The sequence below is a fragment of the Hippichthys cyanospilos genome, chromosome 14, assembly GCF_059441005.1.
Source record: "Hippichthys cyanospilos isolate Australia breed blue-spotted pipefish chromosome 14, RoL_Hcya_1.0, whole genome shotgun sequence".
In the NCBI taxonomy this organism is placed as follows: Eukaryota; Metazoa; Chordata; class Actinopteri; order Syngnathiformes; family Syngnathidae; genus Hippichthys; species Hippichthys cyanospilos.
Genome location: NC_142382.1, coordinates 13,291,283 through 13,314,308, shown reverse-complemented (window position 1 = coordinate 13,314,308; position 23,026 = coordinate 13,291,283). Strand labels below are relative to the sequence as shown.

At 42.7% G+C, this 23,026-nt stretch overlaps 2 protein-coding genes across 3 annotated transcripts in view; one reads left to right on the top strand and one right to left on the bottom strand.

Moving 5' to 3' along the window:
- The window catches only part of tfb1m (transcription factor B1, mitochondrial), a 31,185-nt gene that overhangs the window by 1,446 nt on the left and 6,713 nt on the right, over window positions 1-23,026 (bottom strand). For both annotated transcript variants that reach the window (XM_088433263.1, XM_088433264.1), the window contains exon 7: window positions 748-875. In XM_088433263.1, the coding sequence (XP_088289389.1) occupies window positions 748-875 (128 nt within the window). The remainder of the gene's footprint in view (window positions 1-747; window positions 876-23,026) is intronic.
- LOC148413066 (claudin-20) lies at window positions 9,273-13,772 on the top strand. Its single transcript, XM_088433994.1, has 2 exons — window positions 9,273-9,529; window positions 10,078-13,772. Exon 2 carries the CDS (start codon window positions 10,195-10,197, stop codon window positions 10,918-10,920), a length of 726 nt encoding a protein of 241 aa, XP_088290120.1. The 5' UTR covers window positions 9,273-9,529; window positions 10,078-10,194; the 3' UTR covers window positions 10,921-13,772.

Genomic DNA, 23,026 nt, shown 5'->3' with positions numbered 1-23,026 from the left:
TTGGTGTCGTCACATAAACTGGTAGCCTTTCGTATTACTCAGCACCAAAGTAATAGCTCTCGGTTTCAAAAAGGTTGATGATCCCCGTTCTAGCAAGAATCATTAGGGCATTTGTGAGGCTATTACCATTTGTCGGCATTGCTGTTTGCATTGGCATATCGTTGCCTTGTCTTTGGCTGGCCAGTTGACATTGGCTACTCCAGCGTATTATGCAATTTACCTTCATTCGCCAAAAGAGGTAATAGTGATCATAAACTATTCATTATTAAAAAATAGCAGGTGCTTCACAAACCCATAAAAAGTCAATACGAATAGCTGTACAACTTGCGTTGGTCATCCGATCATTGTTACCCGAGAGATTCCCATTCCGAATGAAAATGATAAACACGTTTCAACGAACTACATTTTATATCGTTCACAGACTTTATCAAGCCAATTTTTCCAAACGTGCAGCTCCGGTAGCGAGGTGCATTACGGCCAGTCGGGCGCCGCTTCCGCCAACACGCTGAAGTTACATAAAATGTGCCGCCTCCTCGTTCCTTGTGCCACCTCGGCGACTAATAATTGCTGCTCTCGTTCACACAGCCGGCGCCGTGTTGTTATCTAGGCCTGCGAGCTGGCTCCTCGCAGGCACGGGGGCGTTTCAAAAAACATGTTCCTCCTGCTTTTGAAGCTCCCATCTGTGGTCAAAGTTCGGTCGGAGAATCTCTCACCGCAACCACACAACACAATGACACGGTGGCTCACCCGATTCCTCTGTGGCAGTACTTCCGGCGGAACTGGAAGATATTTCTGACGACTTTCTCCACTAGTTTGAAGGGCTGCTGGATGAGAGGCTGAATCAGAGGGGTGAAGTGAACCACTCCAACATCCACCTGTGCGCACACACACATATATAGCGAGGTATATAATGTTGACCTTGAGACGGTACTGCAAAAAGGCGGGAGCAGGCGGGCGTGGAATGAAAAACATAAAAGTGACCAACGGTGGCCGAACAAAGAGGGAAATGAAGACGACGCAGCGTGGCTGGCTGCCGGGTTGTCATAGTAACACCGTGAAGCAAACACTGAGCTGTCTTTCCTGTTGCAAAATCACCACTTGTGCACTTTCAGGTTGATTCGCCTCTTCTTTATGACACGTGTTTATGGGCTAAAATACACAAAATAGACTTACCGGCAAACATTTGTGGATATTCAGCTTCCAAATGAATTTTCAAAACGAACTTAAAATGCTCTATAACCTTTAAAGGTGAACTCAATTTCGGCTTTCTTCGCTAGTCGAAGGAGGTTTTACTGAGCTAATTTACATAATAAAATTCTCCACCAAATAAAAGTCACGAGAAATACCAGCATAATAGAAATAATGATCATTTCCTCCCAAACAACTCACAAATGCAATTACTCAGTGTGAAATCAGGACTTGTTTAGCTGAAGACAAAGCTCATACACTTCACAGGATGTGAAGAAACACAAATGAAGGTACTAAATAATCATTATTGGACCAATTAAGTGAAAGTGGACAATACACTAATGTGCTGCGGCAACATTGGTTGAGAATCATTGGCCCATGATGTGAATTTGCCCTAATGAGACCCAGTCCACTTGAATGGGATCAACATTTGCACCTATTTAAGGGGTCTGTAAGGAAACATTGTGCCTCAACTAAAATGACAGCTCAATTACAAAAAAAAAAATATATATTTTTTGTGTCAGCTTCCAAAAACTTTTAAGATTCCCCCAAATTTGGAGGTATCAGCGTATACTCGTCTGATGGAAGAAGGCAAGCATTATAATGATTCCTGGCTTGGTTTGTCACTTTTAGTTGTCATGTAAAATGGTGAGCAATTTCCACCGTAATCCATGAGTCGGTTCCTACTCGTGTCCACTTCAATACAAAAACAATCGGCGCAATATTTTGGATGCTTTGACAGCAGATAATATGGCGACAAAATAAAAAGATCGGGATGATTGTTTTTATATTTGTTGAACTGCAAATTTTGGTGGCGATTGCTCATAGTTTTCAAGCATTCAAAGACATTACATATTTTAATAGAGCCAGCCGACAGCTTTTTGGCCTGTATGCTAACTGTCGCGGTTGCTCAGGCAACAATCAAAATCAACACCAAGGTTAACGGGATTAAATGAAGTCTTCTGGCGCCGCTCCTCTGATGCGTAAGCGGAGCAAACGCTGACTTGTACCCGCCAAGGAAGTGCAACTTCACAGTGCGAGGTGATGCACAACTATTTCAGTGGCCAAATGTGAGGCGTGTGTGATAGGGCGTTAGGGGTGTTTCCTAATTTCTCATTAGTGAGGGGGGAGGTGGTGTTGCCTAATTGCTAATTTTGCGGCGGTGGGATGGAAGTCGTTAGTTGCTCCCTGTTTCTCCAAAACAATTTGATACAAAAGAAAATGCAAGCTAATTTCATACTCCTAATTTAAAATAAATAAATAAATAAATTGAGCTTGTAATGAAAAACTGACCATTCCTGGCTTTCAGATCAATCTTCCTTGAGTGGTGTCGAATTAAAGAAAAGAAAAAAAAAATCAAAATCTTAAGTTATCGTTTATAGGATGAGCCCATACGTTTGGTGCTCATTTTTGTGAGAAAAGTGCATCTTATATTTGAGTAATTATGGTATGCCTCTGATTACTTGAATTCATTCTAGACTTTCTGGTACACTCATTTTATTTCTTTAGCTGTTAAGTTTGAATTGCATTGGCTAATTCTGTGCGGGTGTAAGCGGGTGTGCACACTTGTGCAACCCCGTCATTTTAGTTTTTTTTTCCTCGCCCCTTTGAAAAGATTAAAATAATTTTAATTTTAATGGTGGATAAAGGATTCAAATCATCCCAGCCCACTGATAATAATACTATTTAATATAACTATTTTTAAAGTCAATCAATGACATTTATTCAAATCTCAACCAACGCATTCTGAAATTTAGAAACGTTTAGGACTTAAATGACAATTTTGCTTTGATGCTAATTGCACAGCTGGAATCTCAGCTTTCAACTATATGCCGAACGTGGTCACTGGGATGTACTTGTGAAGCGTGCACAGGTGGTCCTCACTGGTGTTGGTGCTTGACAACTAGTGGAGGTGTTGCCTCTGGATCCTTCCCGTGTCATCCTTAAGCTGACGTGACACGCCGTTGAAGAAGTCGTGACAGTGTCAGCGAGAGTTGCTTTAGGAGCTCTCGCTTTTACCAACGAGCACTCGCCCTGCTCTCGCTCGCTCGCTCCCGCTCTCTCTCTCGCCCTGATCGCTTGTTTTCCTCTAAAGGATCATCTTACTTCATCTTCTCAACACCAGAATGGAATCACACGAAACATCAGAAGACAATTTCATAATCTCGCATCTGGGCATTTGGTGCTTCTTTGTAAACAGTCTTTGACATGAATGTTATAGCTTAATGGGGGTGGCGTGGGGTAGCGGCGCGAGCACACAATCCGCAGTGTGTATGTGTGTGCGTGCGCGCGTATGAACCAATGGCTTGGCAAGGAAGCGCACAGAGGAGCTTAGCACTCGTCGGTCCGCTGGCTGCGCTCTGGCTAAGCACACACAGCCATCACAAACATCAGTGGTATTAGTTGTCATCATCATCATCATCATCATAATACATTTCATTCCCTTTTAGGGCTTTTTGGTTTTGGGTGCTTTTCAAAGATCCATTAGAGAACAACTCATCTATAACTTAGTGGCCCTGGATTGGAAGGAACTTGCAAAGAGATCTAAGTCGACTCCCTCCATTAGTCATGCAAACAAGCACATAGGGGTGAAATTAGAAAGACTTCACTGAGCACCTCGTGCTCCCCTGAAGCTTGTTTTCTTGGATTTGGTGACTCACACATTCTCAGCTGTCCTTTACATTGCTGGAGTGGCGCTAGAAATCAGGCGAGGAAAAGCAAAGTGCTCTGAGGAATCGTGAGGGAATGAGATGTTTAGATTTTCCATTGTGGCTGCATTTAGCTGTGCTAGTAAGCGTCCGCGCTATCTGTTATCACATCTATAGATAGGCTTGTGGCGTCTCGTCGCAGCATGAAGCGCAGTAATGGGACAACAGCGGTGGAGACAGATTGCCTGACAGTCGGGCGAGCACCGCATGCGTGGCGAACGCTCCAAAATGCTTTCGCTTAGGCCCCTATATCGCTGAAGGGCGATCGCTTGTGAAGGTTGCAAATGGGCGTTCGCGTCAGGGGGTCGTTCAAGGTCACAAACCTTCACCGACAGCTTTGATGGCTTTTCTCAAAAATGTTCGAAACATCCTTGCGACAAAAATCGTATAAGCAGATGCACCATCTGCTATGCAGATGATTATTATACATATACACCATACATATACATATTATACATATATACACCAAATATCTGAATTGCTGAATGCTTTTATGTGTGCTTGTGTGACGCAAGATCAGACGACCATCTGTTCTGGGGAAGCAAAAGAAGTGAACACGTATAATTCTACCTTCTGCTAAAATTATTAGGCCATTCATATTCTAGACATCATGATTTAAGAGAAGAGCACAGGGAAGAGTCAATATCAGCATTATATGGGCGGCAGCCTTTCAGCCATCAGCTTGTCCACGTCATTTTGCTATTATGATTTATGGATGGCCTTGCTACACAGCTTCACGAGGTAGCCTCATGTAATATGAACCGCATCCGGCCATTAATCCCCTCCCAATAACCTCAGCATGCAAGAAAATTCCACTGTAAATCATATGCAACCAAGTCACCTGGCCTGAAACTTCAGATGCTAGGAACTCGCTTCCACTCCAGTTTCCCCACAGGCACAGAAATTAGAAATCGTGCAAATGCGATGATTAGGCGGAAGCTTGTGCAAGTCAATCTTTGAAATAAGTTTGTGCGGTAGGAATCAATGTTAAAGTGTAGGCCAGGGTGAAATGTTGCTTTTTTCGATTAGTGCAAATTTTTTTTTTTTTCCTCTTCTCGTGTAGAACATTTTGCCCTCATGAGCTTTCGTGGCGTCCGTGTTCCTCTTTATTCCTTTACAACAAAGACAAACAGAAGGCTAGCACAACATGGCTACGATACAATTAAAGGAAGCCAACTGTTTGTTTCTTAAAAGAGGACTTGTATTGTCAGTTGTTTGGAAGTGATAGGGGTTTGCGACGACAGACATGAAGCAAGTACTGCTCCAACATTTGTTCGAAGCTCGTTGCATTATAAAAGGCAGCAGCACAACGAACTTATTGTGTCCCCTACCCAAGTATGTAAAAAAGTTTAAGAGGGGAACAAGCCAAATAAAAGCAACATTTATTTGGAATTTTCTGTCATTTTCACCTATTTTTTAACAGGTATTCTAAAATTCTAAGTCTAAAAATAAATAAGTAAATCAGAAAAAAAATTGGAAATCAATTAAGAATTTAGACAAACTTGCCCAGCCCTATTAACATGCAAAAATAATTTACTATTCAGCTAATTTGGTCACAAGTATTGAAAAGAGACATTCACAATTGCAGCTAAACAATCTTTGGTTTCACACCCAACTGAACATCCACATTCACATGAATATTCATCATACAATACAAATACAAAGAAACTGATAAAACAAAAAAAAAATAGAATAGATAAAACCGGTGAAACATTTGCCTAATAGCAAATTCTCAATCATTCTCAAGCTTTATTAACACTAAGCTATATAATCATAAAAAAAAAACTAATCTCATTTCGTGTTTGCCGAAGTGTACTTTTCCATATTTCTCGTGTTTGACCTTCCCAAAGCAGAGTAGGGACCGCTATTACTGCTTTGTGCTTTTGTTCTCTGGCTCCTCTTTCGCATTTCCACCTTTATTATGACGACAATTCACCCAGTGGTATGTGAGCTGTAATTTGTCACGTCCGTCCAACGGAAATGGGATGGCAGGGACCCAGGGGCACCAGGCACCTTGCTACCTAACCACCAACATCCACTTGCAAATTGACTGGTCCAGGGGAAAAAAAAACCTAACAAAAAAAAAAAAAAACACTGGAAATCTATATAGGGGAAGCTGGGAGAGAATACGTGGGCGAAGAGCTCACTGAGATGTTGCAACTAAGAAAGAGGACTTGCATTAATCATGAAGACACCTTGACATGACAATCCCCACATAAGCACAAAGAGGAAGCCTCTCAAGAAGAAAAGGCAGCAGCCGAAGTGCCCTAATATACAAGTCAGATGTTGCTTGCGGGCTTTCGAGAGGAAGGGCTTTGGCTTCCTGTACAGGCAGCCCGGCGTACTTCCCATGGAATGGCCCAGGGCATGCGAGATGACAACAGACCTGATCGGCTCCTTTGAGAACTACTTCCCGCACACAAGCTTGTTCAATGTGGGTAAATACAATCCATGTATTGTTTCAACATCTAAGAGTCACTCTTAATGGTGTAAACACAGGATTCTTTTGGACGGCTTCACACCTGGTAACAGCGGACACGGGCAAGACCAATGCTGGCGCCACTGTGCCAAAGCAGCTATCGCGTAACACCTTTGCGGTTTCGCTGCGAACCAGCTGCCCCTGGGAGACGACCACGGAAACCAATTACACAAGGGGCCACGCCAAAAGCGAAAATGCTAATTGAACAATAAAGGACCATCATGCGGGTCGTGCAATAGCGTGACTGGTCCGGATTGTGCGGAAAAAAGACTGGAGCGCTCTGCTGTGAGGTGATAAAGAAAGGGGGGGGGACCATGCTTTTAATAGCCTGTGAAATCTTCACACATCGCAGTCACACATCTGCACTACCCCACTGTATGTTGACTGCATTTTGCTCTTTCTCTCTTTGCACCTTCTTCCTGTGCCTTCCTTCTATAACCTATTTATTTATTTATTCTATTCCCCATGGAGCAACACTATCAGCACTTAGGATCTCATCAGTTACAAGGAGACAGGTCACACATGAGTGTATCTGCAGAAAAGTGGAAAGATTCTTTTTCTGGGAGCTGTGGTAGCACAGAACTAACGTTTTATTTGAGACATTACGAGAAGCAGGGAGGATTGGTCAACACATATAAAAGAAAAACAGATCAATTGATGAACACATCAAACGCAACCAACAGATGTGAAATGAATGCTTACAACTTGCAATGTTCAATGCCTGCAGCATTAGATTAGATTTGGAGCACCGCTTTCGCTGGCCAAAATGCGTCCGCATGCCAATATTAGAATCGCTCCACTCATGTCATGTTGGCGTGCATCTTCAATGTGTTCTCTTTGTCATTGAGGACTCCTGAATGTCCTTGTGACACCCTCTCCTGCTGTGTGCCCTCTACTGAAAAGAAGAGATAAGCAGACACGTACAGGGGAGCAGCTGGAAGGTTAAGTCCCTCACTGACTGATCGCTGATGAAGATCATTCCCGAGGGTAGCTTCATTTGGATATGTGTTGGCGCTTCAACACGCTACAAAGAAAATAAAATAAACTCATTAAGGAACAGCTGATCAGTGGCTTGCGCAGCAGATTTCAAGGTATCTACAAGCCGCGACGTGGTAGCAGATTCAATGGGGGGAAAAATCATCTAATAGCTCTAGTTTCATGAAAATATAGATGCAATTTTGATTTTAAGCACAAACAAGCTTTTTTTTTTATCCCTAATAGTTTGCCACTCTTAAAAAGAAAACATTTCTTAGAAATGGCTGCTCTAAAAAGACTGCAATGCAGTTGCACAGTGAACTCCAATCTGAACTCCATCCCTCAAGAACAGACCCATGACTGAGCATTATTATCTTTGCAAAAATAGCTCATTTAATACAACTCTTGCATAAGATCTGATTAGATTGTACAGGTGCTCCTAAGGAAGCGGTAGTACATAATGAACCAACATTACAAAGCTCTGCACTTTTACAAAAGCATATACATAAGGTTTTTGAATTGTGCCATGAATTGTTTATCACATTTTACAATGTGTCAAATCTAGACTATAAAACCCTGCTCATGTAAACACCAAAGAAGAAATTTGTTCAATAAATAGGGGAGAAAGAGTTAGATGCTGTACTCTGTTAGATGGTTAGATGCTACGGTCACGTATGTCACCATTTTTATGTATGATCTTTATCATGTACGGTTCCGTATTTACTTTTGTGACTGGTTGTTTTTGGTTTGTACCTTTGCTCTCGGGTTGTAGTTTCTTGGGCTACTATCCGAGCCTAGTTTCCGGCTTTTGATGATTTTGATGCTTGGCTGTGATTACGTAGGATTTTTGAGGATAGAGACTTTTTATTTTTCCGCTTGAGTGTCCTGTCTGATTCTGTGTACATACTGCCCCTCACGTGACAGTACATTCTGAAGACTCATGGACCCAGCAGACTCCGACACGATTATAAAATCACTTGTGATCCTTTTTCGCCACCACCAACACGATGGCTGTCCAGTCAACATCAGTATCCCGCAATCTTCCGCATATGTCACCAACTGCTCCAACTCATCTATCCACCTTCAATCAGCGTGTGATCTTCTCACCAGCCGTTGCTTCGTCTTTTCACTGGGAATCAAACATCCCGTCACCAGCCAAAGCTCTAGTTCTGCTCCAGCGGTGAACGTGTTTCAAGGAGAGTAACTTGTAGTGGTGAACTCCTTGTCTTCAATCCAAGTACCAGGTGGTCCCGTCTCATGACATTAGGTGGTACCCTCCCATTCCTGTTTTTTGGCAATTGGCGTCGTGCGACTGCTGTGGTTCCTTGTTCTGTGGCACTGGGTGGCGCCCCTTGAGTCTTGTCGCCCATTCCTGTTTTTCAACGACATAAGTCCCGTGACCACTATGGTTCCCTGTTCTGTGGCACTGGGTGCTGTTTTCATGTTCCCGTTTTCTGGGGACGCAGCTGAAGACACTGTAGTGCCTTCTCCTTGGCACCAGGTAGTGAGCTCCCGTTCCTGTTTTCTAACGATACATGTTCTGGGACCACTGCGCTTCCCTGTTCCGTGGCACCGGGTGGTATGCTCATTGTGGTTGACGTTCTACTTTTTACTTTTGCACCTCCGTATCTTGTCTGTTCAGGGTCCATACTGTGCTCCTCACATGAGGATATATGTTTCCATATTTGTAATACTTCAGATTTATAATTGTATGAAAAACTGAAGGCTGTAGTGACATTTTGGATATTGTTGAATTTGTGAACATGCATGCTTGATTGACAATTGTTGACAAGCTGCACACGCAGTTAGGAGCAGATACACACATCACATTGACAGACGCACACACACCGGCAAGGAGAGAGAGGAGAGGAGAGGAGAGGGGGCAGGCAGCGAGTGGGGGCGCATTCGAGAATACAGAGAGCGACAGAGCACAGCGGCTCTTTCTCCCCAGCCGGCTTCGGTCCAGCCTGTGTGGTCCATCGGGCTTGGGGTGTGCTCTCCTCCGCTGTTGCTAAGGAGATGGACATCTCGAATGGAGCTACGGACCGGGCTGAATTGTCCACACTGTCCGCTCCTCAACAGCCTGTCGTCGTTCAGCGTGCAGCGCGTGTACGTGTGTTTACCGGAATCATCGCCAACAACGTGACGCGTCAGTGGCCGCTCTGCAGCAGCAGGCAGGGTAAGACAGAGCCATTTCATTGGGATGTAAAACAAGAGAAAGCGTGCAATTCCGCTTTAGGGACTACATCATTTCCCTGATTCCACTTCATTATGGAATAAGTAGACTGAGAAAGTTGGCTGTGACTTGTACGTTTATTATCACGTTATTTAACTGAATTTTTTTTTTTTTTTTTTTTTTGCTTTTCAAAAATGTCGGCGAAAAGCACTGAAATCTCAGGGGTACTCAAAACATTTGATGGGTTTTAATGTATAGGCACTGCAGCTTTAAGTCTACATAGCCACTGAGCATTGCAAATAGCAACAAAGTCGTTTCCCCCTCTCCGGTATCAGCGCTGTGGAAGGCACGGGAGAGGACATAGAAAATGCACACATGCACAATACACCCCTTTATTTTTGCTTACCTAGGGTCAGGCACAGTCAGCTCTTATTGCTCGCCCTTTGTTTCCAGCCAGTAAAGTGCGTCTGTGTGAGCTGAATGAGGGGAGAGAGGAGGCAGTACGAGTCAGCCACTCTGTCCCTTTTTTCATTTGTGTCTCCCTCCTCCAGAGCAGTGGAGCTGCACCCGAAAAGCCGAAGAAGCAAGGGTTTGACTCGCAGCTGCTCGGCGCCCGCTTGAGTGAATGCTACCTGGCCAAGACGTCAGGTTTGGCTCGACGACGGAGCATGGCGTCCACAGGCATGCAGATTTTTGGATTTGTGTTGGCGCTCTTGGGCATCATGGGTGCCATGGTGGCCACTCTGCTACCCAACTGGAAGGTGAGCGCCGATGTGGGCTCAAACATCATCACGGCCATCTCCCAGATGCAAGGACTGTGGATGGACTGCACATGGTACAGTACTGGAATGTTCAGCTGCACACTGAAGTACTCCGTGCTCTCGCTACCTGCGTACTTGCAGACTGCGCGCACCACCATGGTGTTGTGCTGTGTAATGGCAGCCATGGGCCTCTGCCTGGCATCCCTGGGACTTAAGTGTACACGGTGGGGAGGTGGACGCCGTTCCAAGCGGCACGCGGCCATTGCCAGCGGCGGCTGCTTTGTTGCCGCCGGCTTTCTGTGCCTGGTTCCTGCTTCCTGGTTCACCAACGAGGTCATCACCAACTTCCTGGACTCCACTGTGCCAGAGAGCAATAAGTTTGAGCCCGGGGGTGCTGTGTACGTTGCCTTCGTTTCTGCCGGGTTCCTCCTAATGGGGGGGTGCATCTTCTGCATGTCCTGCTCGGGGAAGAGGCACGGGCCCCAGGACCTGGTCCTTCTCCCCCCGCCTGACAAATTGCTACTGCAGCAACAGCAGCAACAGCTACTCCAACAACAGGAGCTCCAGCACCAGTATTGTTCCCTCTCCCCGCTAGACAATAAGACTGGCTACAGTCTGCAGGACTATGTGTAGGTAAGCAGTGTTGCGTATGCACCAGCTTACAGGAGATGATGAGTAGTGGACGATCGCAGTTTACACTTTGAGAGTAGGCTGTGCTCCACACAGGTGGGAAAATATAAGATGCTCTTGTTTCTTGCTCCTGTTTTTCGTCTGTTTTGCAAGCACAAGCAGTGGGGGTAATCTCTGAGCAGCACCTTGGAACTAACATACGAAAGGCATCATGAGCACAGATGAGGTGCTGCACAATCGAAGGGAGCCGCAAACCAAATGCAAGATATCCTTCATCGGTAAATCACCGGGAGGGTTCCCTGGGGAGTGGATTAAGCAAATAGAAAGGATTTTTTTTTCCCCTTGCCAAAGGTTTGAATCAGAAGAAAGAAAAGCAATCACTTAGCTGCTATTTACAATCTTTTGGAGTTCTCTCAATTGACAACAAACGCAGTAGGTGGACATCCTTTCATATATGGCCATATTTCTGTTTACTGTTGTTGTGACATTGATGTCTTGCCGCTTAGCACGCTGTGTGGAGCCTGTCTTGTGTTTTAATGCAGCAAGATCATCGCTACAAGTCCGAGACATAGCCACACAATATGCCTGTGCCTGAAAAAGCTGGAGAGACATTGGCGTGTGGAAAGTGTTCAAAGAGGAGGAGATGTGGGCTGCTGGGCAGGATTTGAGCAAATGCAGACAAACAGATGCCTGCTCTCCTCCTCTCGGCAGGTGGAAATGTGAAGGAGACGGAGAGAAACCAACGGCAAAAGAGACTGAATGCTTGAGTGGACCATGTGGGAGTAGGCTGTTATCATCTTGCCATCCAGAAAACACCCCGTCGCTAAGCTGCCAATTCTGGCCAAAGTCACCGGTTCTGACACACACACCAGCGGCCCATTAGACATGCGCTACCCCACTCCTACACATACTTGTGTGTGTCCTTCCAGACACAGCAAACACACACTCATGCTGGTTTTTGCATGTTTTCACCAGTGCCATCCTCCTCCATGCTACCATGGAAACCAAATTATTGTCTGAGGGCTGGTGCTTGTCAGCTGAGTGATTTGTTCGTGGTAGGACATGTTTTTTTTTCGCTTCATCGCATTGTTCCATAAGCTTCAATCAGAGCCTCTGTGTACACGACTTAGTCTAATCCCCTTTATTAGCTGATGAGAAGAGGCAGCATTCATGTTAAATTGTTTATTGAGATTTTTTTTTTTTTTGTGGCTAGAGTGGTATAGCAGCAAATGTGAAGCCTCCCATGTGAAGTCATGGTTCACTGTGGCATACAGGCAAAAAAAGGTTTGATTCATTCTCCACGTTTGACTTATTTTCCAGACACCTGCAGAAGGTCTTAGCGTCTTAAATAGGAGCCACTTGACTGCTGTCATTGTCGCCGCCCTCCCTAGCACACACAGGCTCCTTTTCCCGCTTCCGTCACACGTCACATGGATGTGATAGTTGACGGGAGAACCGATACATGATGAAAGCATGACCCAACACACACATACGCTCACCTACTCAAATGTCAGGGGCACTGTTGCGCTTTCACACTTTCCGGTCCCAGTGTGAGTGTACTCTTTTGTAAAGGAGGAGTGGAGAAACATTGGCATTATAACGGAGACGGGTTTTGGCAGTGATGCATAGGACCGCACAGTTCCCTCCTTCTCCCTCCTTACCGCACTGCTTTCTGTGGAGGGAGCAGATGGCTAAGCTCAGCTCGCCACCTGCAGGCCACTGCTGGCGCATCACTACAGGCATCATCTCCAACCCTGGCAGCCCTCCGGGACCAGGTTTCTACGCCATCTTGCCACAGCATCTAAAACGGAGCTGGCCTGCTGACAATGACTCAGTGCCCAGGCACCAGAACCAATGCAATAAACGAAACAAAACAGAACAAAAAAACGCTAAGAATGTGCCATGTCATCAACTAATACTGACGTTTTTGCGTTTCAAGAATGTGCCAAATACTATAGTCCCATGATGACATTTTATTACTATCTGGAATCCTTTATCTTTATTTTTCTAATGTGTTCTTTGTACACAAATTGTACATTCGCGAATGTTTTAGGGATTTGTTCTGACGGACTAAGTCTCAAGTCAACTAGATGCTTGTGTGCAGTCCAGGGCGGCTTTCGAGGGTTATTTCAAATCCTCTTTATTCCTGATTTCCCAAAGCACAGTGAGATTCACTAAGCATGAGTGTGGGGTGGACATGAGTGTGGTATTTTCTAAAAACATATATTCATTCAGGAGTATTCAAGGGTCTGCGGCAGCTGTACACAAGTATCTACGTGTTTGTTTATGCTGAGGGACTTGAAATTTCCTCAGATTGTTCCAATAGGAGATTCGATATCATAATCATGCCATATCTTCTTTATAAGAAGAGTACTCCAATGCACCTTTTTGTGTTACTATTTTCAGAGTAGTTTGTTTCAAATGGATGAGCATTTCAAGCTCCCTGCACCAGTACAAACACTACACAAGTGGCACTCAGAAAAAAAGAAAAAAAGAAAAAACAAAAAGCGGATGACGCCTGACCGCTCCAGCTTGGAGTTATGAGCTAGAGGTTCCTCTTTTTTGTGTGTCTGTGCAGCTTGATATCGGCACGCAATTTCATTAGTTTAGAAACGGCCTGAGTGCAAAGTGGTCCTAAGGATTTAAAGAGTTACAAATGTGCATAGAAACTGTACCGATGCATTGCTTTATCTTTTTGATGAACTGCAGCTTATTTTTGTGGATGCTTTAGCACTTCTTACTTTGCCAGAGCATAATTGTGATGATGAGCAGCTCGCAAGTTCTGAAGCAGTTGTCTCAATGTGCTTGTGCAAGTAGCTCTATTTTTTACTAATAAAACTATTTTATGAAAGCAACATGCTTGCTGGGGTATGTTTACGTGTGTGTCGAATAAACGTGAAGAGGGCGGGTTTTATCGGTCTTGCCAAATGTACAGATTGTTGGATGGTACAGGCTGCGTCGAGTGCAGCCGTCCAGCCAGGCTGCTCTTATGCAGCGCCGCACCCTGGGGAGCAGTCGGTTAGACTGTATGCATCCATAATACATCGACGTGTGCAAATGGGTTTTGAAAAAAAGAATTCGACTCAGAATGTCGCACCAAAGCTCACCAAGCGTTTCCTCACTGAGATGACAGCATGAATAATAACCTTCCAAGGAGTCAAGGGAAGCAGATAGATGAATTTTGTGTTTGTCCTAAGATAGTAAGGTGCTTTTTTTTTAAAGTAAACCGGAGTAAATTTCTTAATTACAATATAGATTTTGAAAAGACAATTATCGTATTTTTCTGACTATAAGTTGCAATGGGTTATGAGGCATATTAAGGCCCTGTGAATGTGGACAATCGAAGCAAATTTTAAGTTGTGTTAAACTTTCCTTGTTTATACCGTAGCAATTAAAAATACTTTTCTCTGCCACGAAAATTCATGGAAATTAAGTCATGTCCGTCTGAGAGCGCTTGTGTTCGGAATTGGGTGGAGTGAGCGCTCTCCGTGATTTTCCAAAGCAAGAGTTTGCTCTACTGCTTGTCCCCAGTCGGAGCACATTATCCATAACTGAATTTCTAAACGGCAAAGCGCTGAGTTTCTATGTGGTCAGAGCATAGCAGCGCATGTTTGAAATGCCTTTCCGAATGCATCCTCTTCGCCAGATCCAGAGGTGACCATGTTTCCACATATGGACCCATTCATGCACGCAATTTATAAGTTTTCGACTTCGGTATCAGCAGACATCCTCTCGGCACAACAAAACAATTACTCCCCAAGATGCAAGTCAAGAAACAACTGGCACAAAGAAAAAGGAAAAAAAAAATCACCTCGTCAGACTTTTGAGGCTGCCGAAGACGAGCTGCATGGACATAAGTGGATGACCTGTTCCCTGCCTTTTTTTTTTTTTTTTTTTTTTTTTAAGAATAGCCCATGTTTTACAATCCACATTTGGACAAATTAAGGACACACAGCAAAAAAGAAGTGGTTAACCAGTTCATCAGGGATAATTAAGAAGACAAGGGCTGACACCAACCTTTAAGTTTTTAACCTTTAATCTTTATGAATTTTACAAATAACATAGGCAACGACTTTGCTGTGTTTACTATATCTTTATTCCTATTTTTTCCATCGGTATATCAAGCCAGTAAACAATGTGATTTGAAAAAAAATCTGCCAGTTACCATGTCACATTTTTGTCGCAAAATTACAGGGACAACAACCTCATTAACAGCGCTAAGTTCTGCAACATTCACAACACTATATACAAGGTGCACATGATTATAATGCTGCGTGCACACCGAACGCGAACGAGGCGAAAAATAGTGTGAAAAATATGGTAATGTTAGCAAATTTTGAGAGGGCAAGTTCAACAACATTTGCATTTTCTCTATCACTTGTCTTTATTATAGGCATGGGTGAACAGGAGCCAGCTGACTTTGGAGTAGAAAACATTGTAGCGCCTTGACTGGCCACTAGTTAATTGAAGGGCAAATAAGAATCAATGCTCCACTCATCCATAAGGATAATTTAAAGTTTTCTTATTTTCCTAACATGCATTATTTTGGAATGTGAGAGGAAGCGTACAAGTTTGTCCGGAGAAAACTCATGCAAGCACAGAAGGACCATGTGAATTCCATTTGGGCAGGACTTTGATGAGATGAGAACAGCGTGTAGAATATGAAGATAGACATGCTAAGTACAGTACCACATCACCATGCTGCCCATATTTGGATTGAACAGTGAAAGAGGATTAAGGTCAGGATCTTTTATGATCCTAAATGCATCTTAACTTTTTTTCTTTCATTGGAGTGAACACACCAAGCACAGAAAGCACCCTGGAATACTGGAACTCCCAAACATTGGGAGAATATCCGTTACAGGAATCAACCATATGCAACATAAACTGCCATTGAAACAAAATAAATTAAAAAAAAATTGTGTGACACCTAATATAACTACTGAATACTGTACTGTAGTGTCCAACTATTTTCGTGGTCAGGCAATATTGTGATTCATAAAGGACAACACAGTGGCCTGCTACCATTTGTCTGATGAGAGGAGGGAAGAACCATGTACTTACATATTTATGGTTAAGAAATCTGAAATAATGGAGAGAGATGGAATGAATACTAAAACCTCCCTGCACATGCATGATAGGATTCAGCACTGGTATTTATAATTAGTCATGCTGATAATGTTGTTTTACACTAAAATCCACTCTCATAATATACATGTGGCCTTTGTCATGCTGAATGTAGGGTTTGGTCCTTTAATACAATTAAACAGAGCAAGAGCAGCATCAACCAGAGAAAATTCCTGAAACAAACACAATATTCACAGCTCTCACACATTCTCCCACTCCGTGGTTACGCAACAGTGCAGCTCAAATAGCTACTCCTCTCATGGGAAAAACACTGATAAGATCTGCTCCTCGGTGTATTTAACCTACATTCACCATCAAAGGCTCCCACCTTGAGCTGTCGCAATGACATATCTGAACATGAACTCAGACGAAGGGGTGGTGAACGCATGACACCTTCAAGCGGGAGCCTCTCTTTTGAATATATCCCACATTATATTTGCATATATCTTTGTTTGCCTTCTTGATTTACAAACAGCCTTCTAGTTAATGTGGACAAACAGAAAGAATTGGGTATAATGAGACAAAGACAGCACACTCCATCATTTGCGCTGGTAAGAATGAGAAAAAAATATGTGTGGCCAGTTGCCATTAATGCATAGGCCAAAATACAGGGAAAAGCTGTAGATATGCTACAGTTATTCTTGAAAATGATCATACTAGAGATGTAAAATTCTTATCATTGCTATGTGGCAATGGCGAAGGGAAAATGACCTTCCTTTATTTGGAGTTACTCATGGTCTCAATGCACATGCAAAGCTGGGGAACCACGGCAGTGACCTTGACAGTGCAGTAAACTGCTGAGGAAGGCAGTACAAGCTATGGGGATGACAAAGGGACTAGGTGTAAGAAAACAATACACTGTGACAGTTCAAAAGGAGACCCTTTAATATTTCAGTACGGCACACGGGGCGACATGCATGGCTGGGAGGATATGGTGGCCAGGCAAGGCTAAATGGATAAAAAATGTTTGTTTCTGCACTACCTCTGTAGATGGGTTCTGGTTATAATACAGAACAGGAAATGAAATCATGAATCACTAATACAACCCGCCACAAAAACCATGTGAGTGACTAGGTGGTGTTGCTGGGGTTCTACTGCTCGTTAATATGGAACACTATTAAAAACACTAATGAGGGTGAGAAGAACGAAGCCCAAGATTTGACTACAATGCCTGAAATGAAGGAAATGTTATATATCCTTGTATCAGGAATTTTTATTTTTCTGTTAATTCCCCTACTCCTCTGCCACCAAATTGCCTACCTTGAAATGTAATGTACAGTAAAACTCCTCTACAACAAAATCTGCATGTGCAAAAAAAAAAAAAACCTCCTCTATTGTGAAAGGAATCCATGCATTGAAGCCTTTCCCTCTTTCTTAGTTCCTCATACAAGCAAAAAAAAAAAAAAAAAAAACCCTGTCACATAATACCATTTTTTTTTCAGCATTTGCGTTGCACTTAAATTCACTACAGGAAAGGTCTGCAGGAAAAGTCTAGCTTGGTTTATGCTTGACACGTCGGCATACGTTTTGCACCACTTTATACTCTGAGCGGATTTCCCCCACAGCCAGACGATATTCTCCCAAACTATTGGTGGCAGTAAATGGACTTTACAGCATACAAACAACACTACTCTACAAACAAGGTAGAGAATCCAAGTAGATTCAAACAATGTAAATTCTTCCAAGCGTTTTGAAACAACTTCCTCATCTCTTCCCAACGCGGTGCCTGCCAGGAGTTGTTTACGCTATTTAGATTGCGGTATTTCTTTTCAGACGATTCATATCAGGTGTTTTTATCGGCAAACTTACGTAAGCAATAGTTTGTCCGACATGTTGTCCGTTCGTAAAAAAATTCTGGAAGATACGCATTGTGGAAAGTCTGTTCCGCATGGACTCCGTAGTCATTTTGACGCGTGGGTGAAGCAAAGTGAAAGATATTATGCAGGAAATTGATGTATAGGTAAGAATGAAAATGAATGGTTATTGTAGATTTGGCAATTTCTTTTCTATTTATTTATTTTTTTTATGTTGAATGGTTTTGTTTTTAACTTCAGTCATTTTTTTTTACCTTGTAACAAGAGCAAACCCTCAGGCGTTTAATGTGCTGGCACGGGTCCCTGAAAATAACTTTCCCCGATCCTCTTGATACCACGTTTGACCCGTTTTACGAGACAGGCGGAGATTGGGATGAATTGCAGTGGCCGTGGAGCGTGTGCACGGTAGGAGGTGAGAAAACGGTGAGGTCCTGCTGAATAAATTTGCGCCCCTGCTGTTGAAGCCAGAGCTGGGCCACATCAGGTCACAGCAAAAGTATCCATCATTGTGTCTGCCACTGCATTGTTTCACCATCCTGAATTGAAGAGATAATGCTATTTTGATACTGGGAATATAAGCTAACGGCATAACTGGGAAGAGAACCAAAACAACAAAACTGAGCGGAATCCATCTGCATCCTCCCTGGACAGTCACCAGCCCTAATGGATGTTCAATGCGGCACTAACAAATTTAATTTAGGCTCAGCTCATCTGGCCTGTGGTCTTAGCTGATGACTGTGTACATGGCGAACATCTGTAAGGCTTTCCTCCTGCGAGGCTCAGTTAGCTGGCTTGAGCCGCCTCGTGCAACTATTACTCAAGAGAGACTGGGCTGACGACCAGCCTGGACGGGGGACCATCTGTTGGGAGGTATGCCTCCGTCTACAATCACATCCATCTTGTCATCAACTGGCCTTTTGGCTGATTCTGTAAACGAGGCTTGGCTGTGTCACTAACTTGCCTTACTTAAGATGTAATGAGGTAACATATAAGTCCATCTTTGAAATGTAATCTTATTAAATTACCATATTTTACAGACTCTATCACACTCCGTACGTTGTCGTTTATGCACCATGAGGAAAGAAAAAACAAATCACCACGGAATTATTTTTACAAAACCCAAGCCTGAGAATAGTAGAGCCTTACCAAAGTACGCAAGAGCACAGACCTACTGTATATACAAATGTATATTCTCACAATGCTATTTACTCGTTGTAAGTGAATCCGGGGGTGGCTATCTTACATTTTCGGCGTTCAGATTTTTTCAGAAATTTGCTTTTTGAGAGGCTCTCATTACTTCATAAAGGGATTCTGAGAAAAACACGTTCAATTAAAAAAAAAAAAATAAAACATAAAAATGGCCACTATTGGCTTCAGCCTTTTCAATTCTACTTCTGTTTTGGTGATTGCCAAATACCTGGTGCAATAGTGGCACCTTCTTTGGCATGCTCTGATAATTTGGACTCTCGTGGTAATGCATTTTAAGTCATACCATCTGCTCTTCAGCAGTGACTTGAAATAACATCAGAATCAGCCATAAAAACACAAAGTGGATGCACAGGTTTACCTTCTGTCATCAAGTAGAAGAGCTGATATTTTAACACATGAGTAAAAACACCTTAAAAAAAAAAACAAGCGTCAAAAAGAAAAAAAAAACAACCTACAAAGGTCACACTTGAGTATAAGTCGCCGGACCGGCCAAACTATGAAAAAAAAAAACTGTGCCTTATGCAGTATTCCAAAAAATGCTACAGTATATTCAAGTTTTTCCAATACGTTTTTTAATACTGCAATACACATCAACCCTTATAAAACTAAAAACCATCATGCCTTAGTTTTACCTTATGTGGCAATGTAAGGAGGCTAACAAGTTATGACTCAGACGTTTTGGGATTTTACATGCCACAAAGTTGGACATATTTGGCAATAATGTTTATATAAAATTACTTAAAACATTCCATTGTTGTACATTTTGTGCTGTCATTTTGCTCTCTAATCTGGAACAAAGGAGTGGTGTCAAAAAAGTCTGGAATAAGGGTGGGTGTGAATTGCAGCAGTGTAAATATAAAATATGTTCCTTTTAGGAATCACTGTCTTGTCTTGGCTTTTTAAAGTGCTATAATACATACAGTTAAGTTGATTTGCCCAACCTAAAGATAAGTGGGGGAATCAAAACACCAACCGTTTGGTCACCGGAATGACTGATTGAGCCACAGCCACCCGTGCATTCTCCACAAAATGGTAAAACAGGGCCACATTTACACAGTGCTAAGTACTGTAGGCCTTTAAATCGGCCTCTGCAAAATACAGCTGGAATTGGGACACAGCTTATAGTTACCAAACGACTTTTCCTTCAACCTTTTGTTTTAACTTTCCCAGCGTGCATTTAAAACATACTCATTTCCACCTCAAATTGTAATTATTGTGGGGCCCGTCTGAAGTTTTAGGAAGAAATATTGTCCGTGACGAAGCATCTACGGCATGACTTACAGTGCCACTTGTCATTGTCTGAAGCAGACTTTGAAACATATTCTGCTCATGAACACAGGTGCATTCTTTGCAAATAGGCTCATTTCTATATAAAGATGTTGAGGGGATGAATCTCGATGGCTGGTTGTGAAAGTAACGATGGCTTGATGGGTTTTTCTTGACCCATGACCAGAATATAAATGAGAAATTACTATGATTACAAAAGTGGCCGCAGTAAAAGCTGCAGACACACACAATATGTGTGCGTGTGTGAGGGAACCTCCACTATTCACTCCGCAGAGTAGTGAATGCACATAAAAATATGTTGTGTGTGTATGTATATGAAAATGATGCCCAAAAAAATGGGTTTGTTATCACGTCTAGATGTGATAAGAGGGTGGCAAAGCTCTTTTGACTACTTCACAAAGCTATGGCGTGACAAGCTCCTCCCCTAAACTCAATACACAGCCGTTTAGCATCAAGACACAATTAGATGTCGCTAAATATGAGACATGTCGGCTTCAACACAAAAAAGTGCAAGTTGGCAAGTTTTTCAGGAATACGGGAACAGAGAATTTCTTGGTGTAGGCTCCAGTCTATTGGATCAGAAAAGTACTAAAATGTAAGTTCTTGAAATCATGATCAATCTGGAAAAAATACACCACCACTCCTCCTGCTGGTGAGAGCACTTGCGACTAGTCTCAAATACAACAGAATATGAATGGTTATACAAATATAAATGGTTATATAATATAAATGGCGTCTGTTAAACTCAATTACAGTGAATAAGTAACTAAAGCCACTTTTTTTGTTGTTGTCAATCTTTTGATCTGCCACAACATTAAAATGTATCAATGTTAAAAAAATGGGCGAGCGGTTCTCAGAAGTTTTGAAATTAGCAATTAATTACAGATCTTAATTAATCTCTCAATTTTTCAAGTCTCTTCACAGCACTATAAATCGCATTGTCTTTGTTCAGTACAGCCTGCGCAAGGAACTTCCGCCCGCCCGCCTGTCCATCCATCCATCATTTTTAGCTGCTTATCTTCACAATCCTCAATGGTTCGCTGGTGCCTGTCCCAACTATTTAGGGGAGTAGGCAGGGGACACCTTGGACTGGCTGCCAGCCAATCGCAAGGCACACAGAGACAAACAACCATTCACACTCACTTAAAGGAGTGTCCAATATACCTACCATGGATGGTTTTGTGGGAGGAAACCGGAGTGCTTGGAGAGAACCCACGCGGGCTCGGAGAGAACATGCAAATTCAACCCATGACGGGCAGGGCGAGCTGGAAATTGAAACCGGGACCTCTGAACTGAGAAGCAGTTGTGACAACCAATCTGAGGGAACTTCCCCTTTATAAATTACTACTGAATTTATCTCCATAGTCAGCAAAGATTATCTCCACTTCTTAAGATCAAAACTGTATCATTTGCTCCACACAAATACAAAAACCCGGAAAATTCCTCAGAAAATAAGAATACGTGAAATTGGTCGATTGTCCAAAAATTAATAAATAATGTAATTTGGGTCAAACCATAAAAAAAAATAATTAAAATACCATAGAGTTGGATATAGATTTAAAGCCTTTTTGCCTAAATTGTATGACTCAACCCAGCAAATTACAAAAAAAAATTAGAAATGTAGATTTTATGTATTACTATTTCCCAAAAGTGGCCATGATAGAGGTCAGTTATTTGATGAAAACAGTTTATCACTGACAGATTTCAAGCTATGAAGCTTAATAAACATGACACTATATAAACTACTCTTGGCTGTTTTTATTACATTTCACAAAAAAAAAATGATTAAAAAAAAAAGGACAACAAGGTGGACACAAATAGCCAGCAAGCATAGCTATATCCTGCATGGCTAACTGGACAGATTCAAAGACCAGGCTTTTTGAGATCATGTTTGTAGTGGACGACTTTGACTAAAGCGGAAAAGAGGGCTCAGGTGTGATCTGCCTCGGGTGTATGCCGCTAGGGAGAACGCCATCAAAGCGTCCAATTGCAACTCTCCGACACCCTCAAGGGCAACCTCATTCACTCAATAAGACACAAGCACCTGGGGGTGAGGAGAACGAGGTTGACAGATAAAATAGGGAGGACGATCGGACAGACCCTCCCCCATGTCAGCACTGCCAACAGCAGCCGCTAATGCAAAGTGGATTCAACAATTCCTTCCTCATTACATTGTTGGCTTAATGTCCAGCACTGCGGCCTCTCCTTCAACCTTTCATTAGATGCTGTTATGGTTCATTGCTTTCTTGTGAGTGCACAACATCAAACCACTTCTAAAAAATGTCATACTTCACTAACTGCCATATGTGCAGTCTCGCACCTGCTATTATCTGAAAATCGCTTTTGGCAACAAGAGTACGGCAGAAAGAAACTATAGGCATCAAAAGCCAATTACTTTTCCCCACGAGACTAGAAATCCACAATTTTTTTATACAGCTCCCGTAGTGAGTTTTGTTTGTGTTTGATTGCATAGGTAAGTAAGACCTGTTTAAGTACAGCCACAACTGGCAGGCTTCCGGCAGAACCATGACGCTCAGGTTCAGGCATGCCAAGCGTACACAAAAAGAAATCCCTCTTGTGTATCAATTTGAGCAAATCCCTCTTCATTTGCACAATCAGTGAGCCCACAGCAGAGAGATAATTCCAACAATTAGACCAGTGAGCTGGTTTAT

Excerpts from the sequence above, each read along its gene's own strand:
- LOC148413066 (XM_088433994.1), top strand. The coding sequence starts at position 10,195 with ATGGCGTCCACAGGCATGCAGATTTTTGGATTTGTGTTGGCGCTCTTG.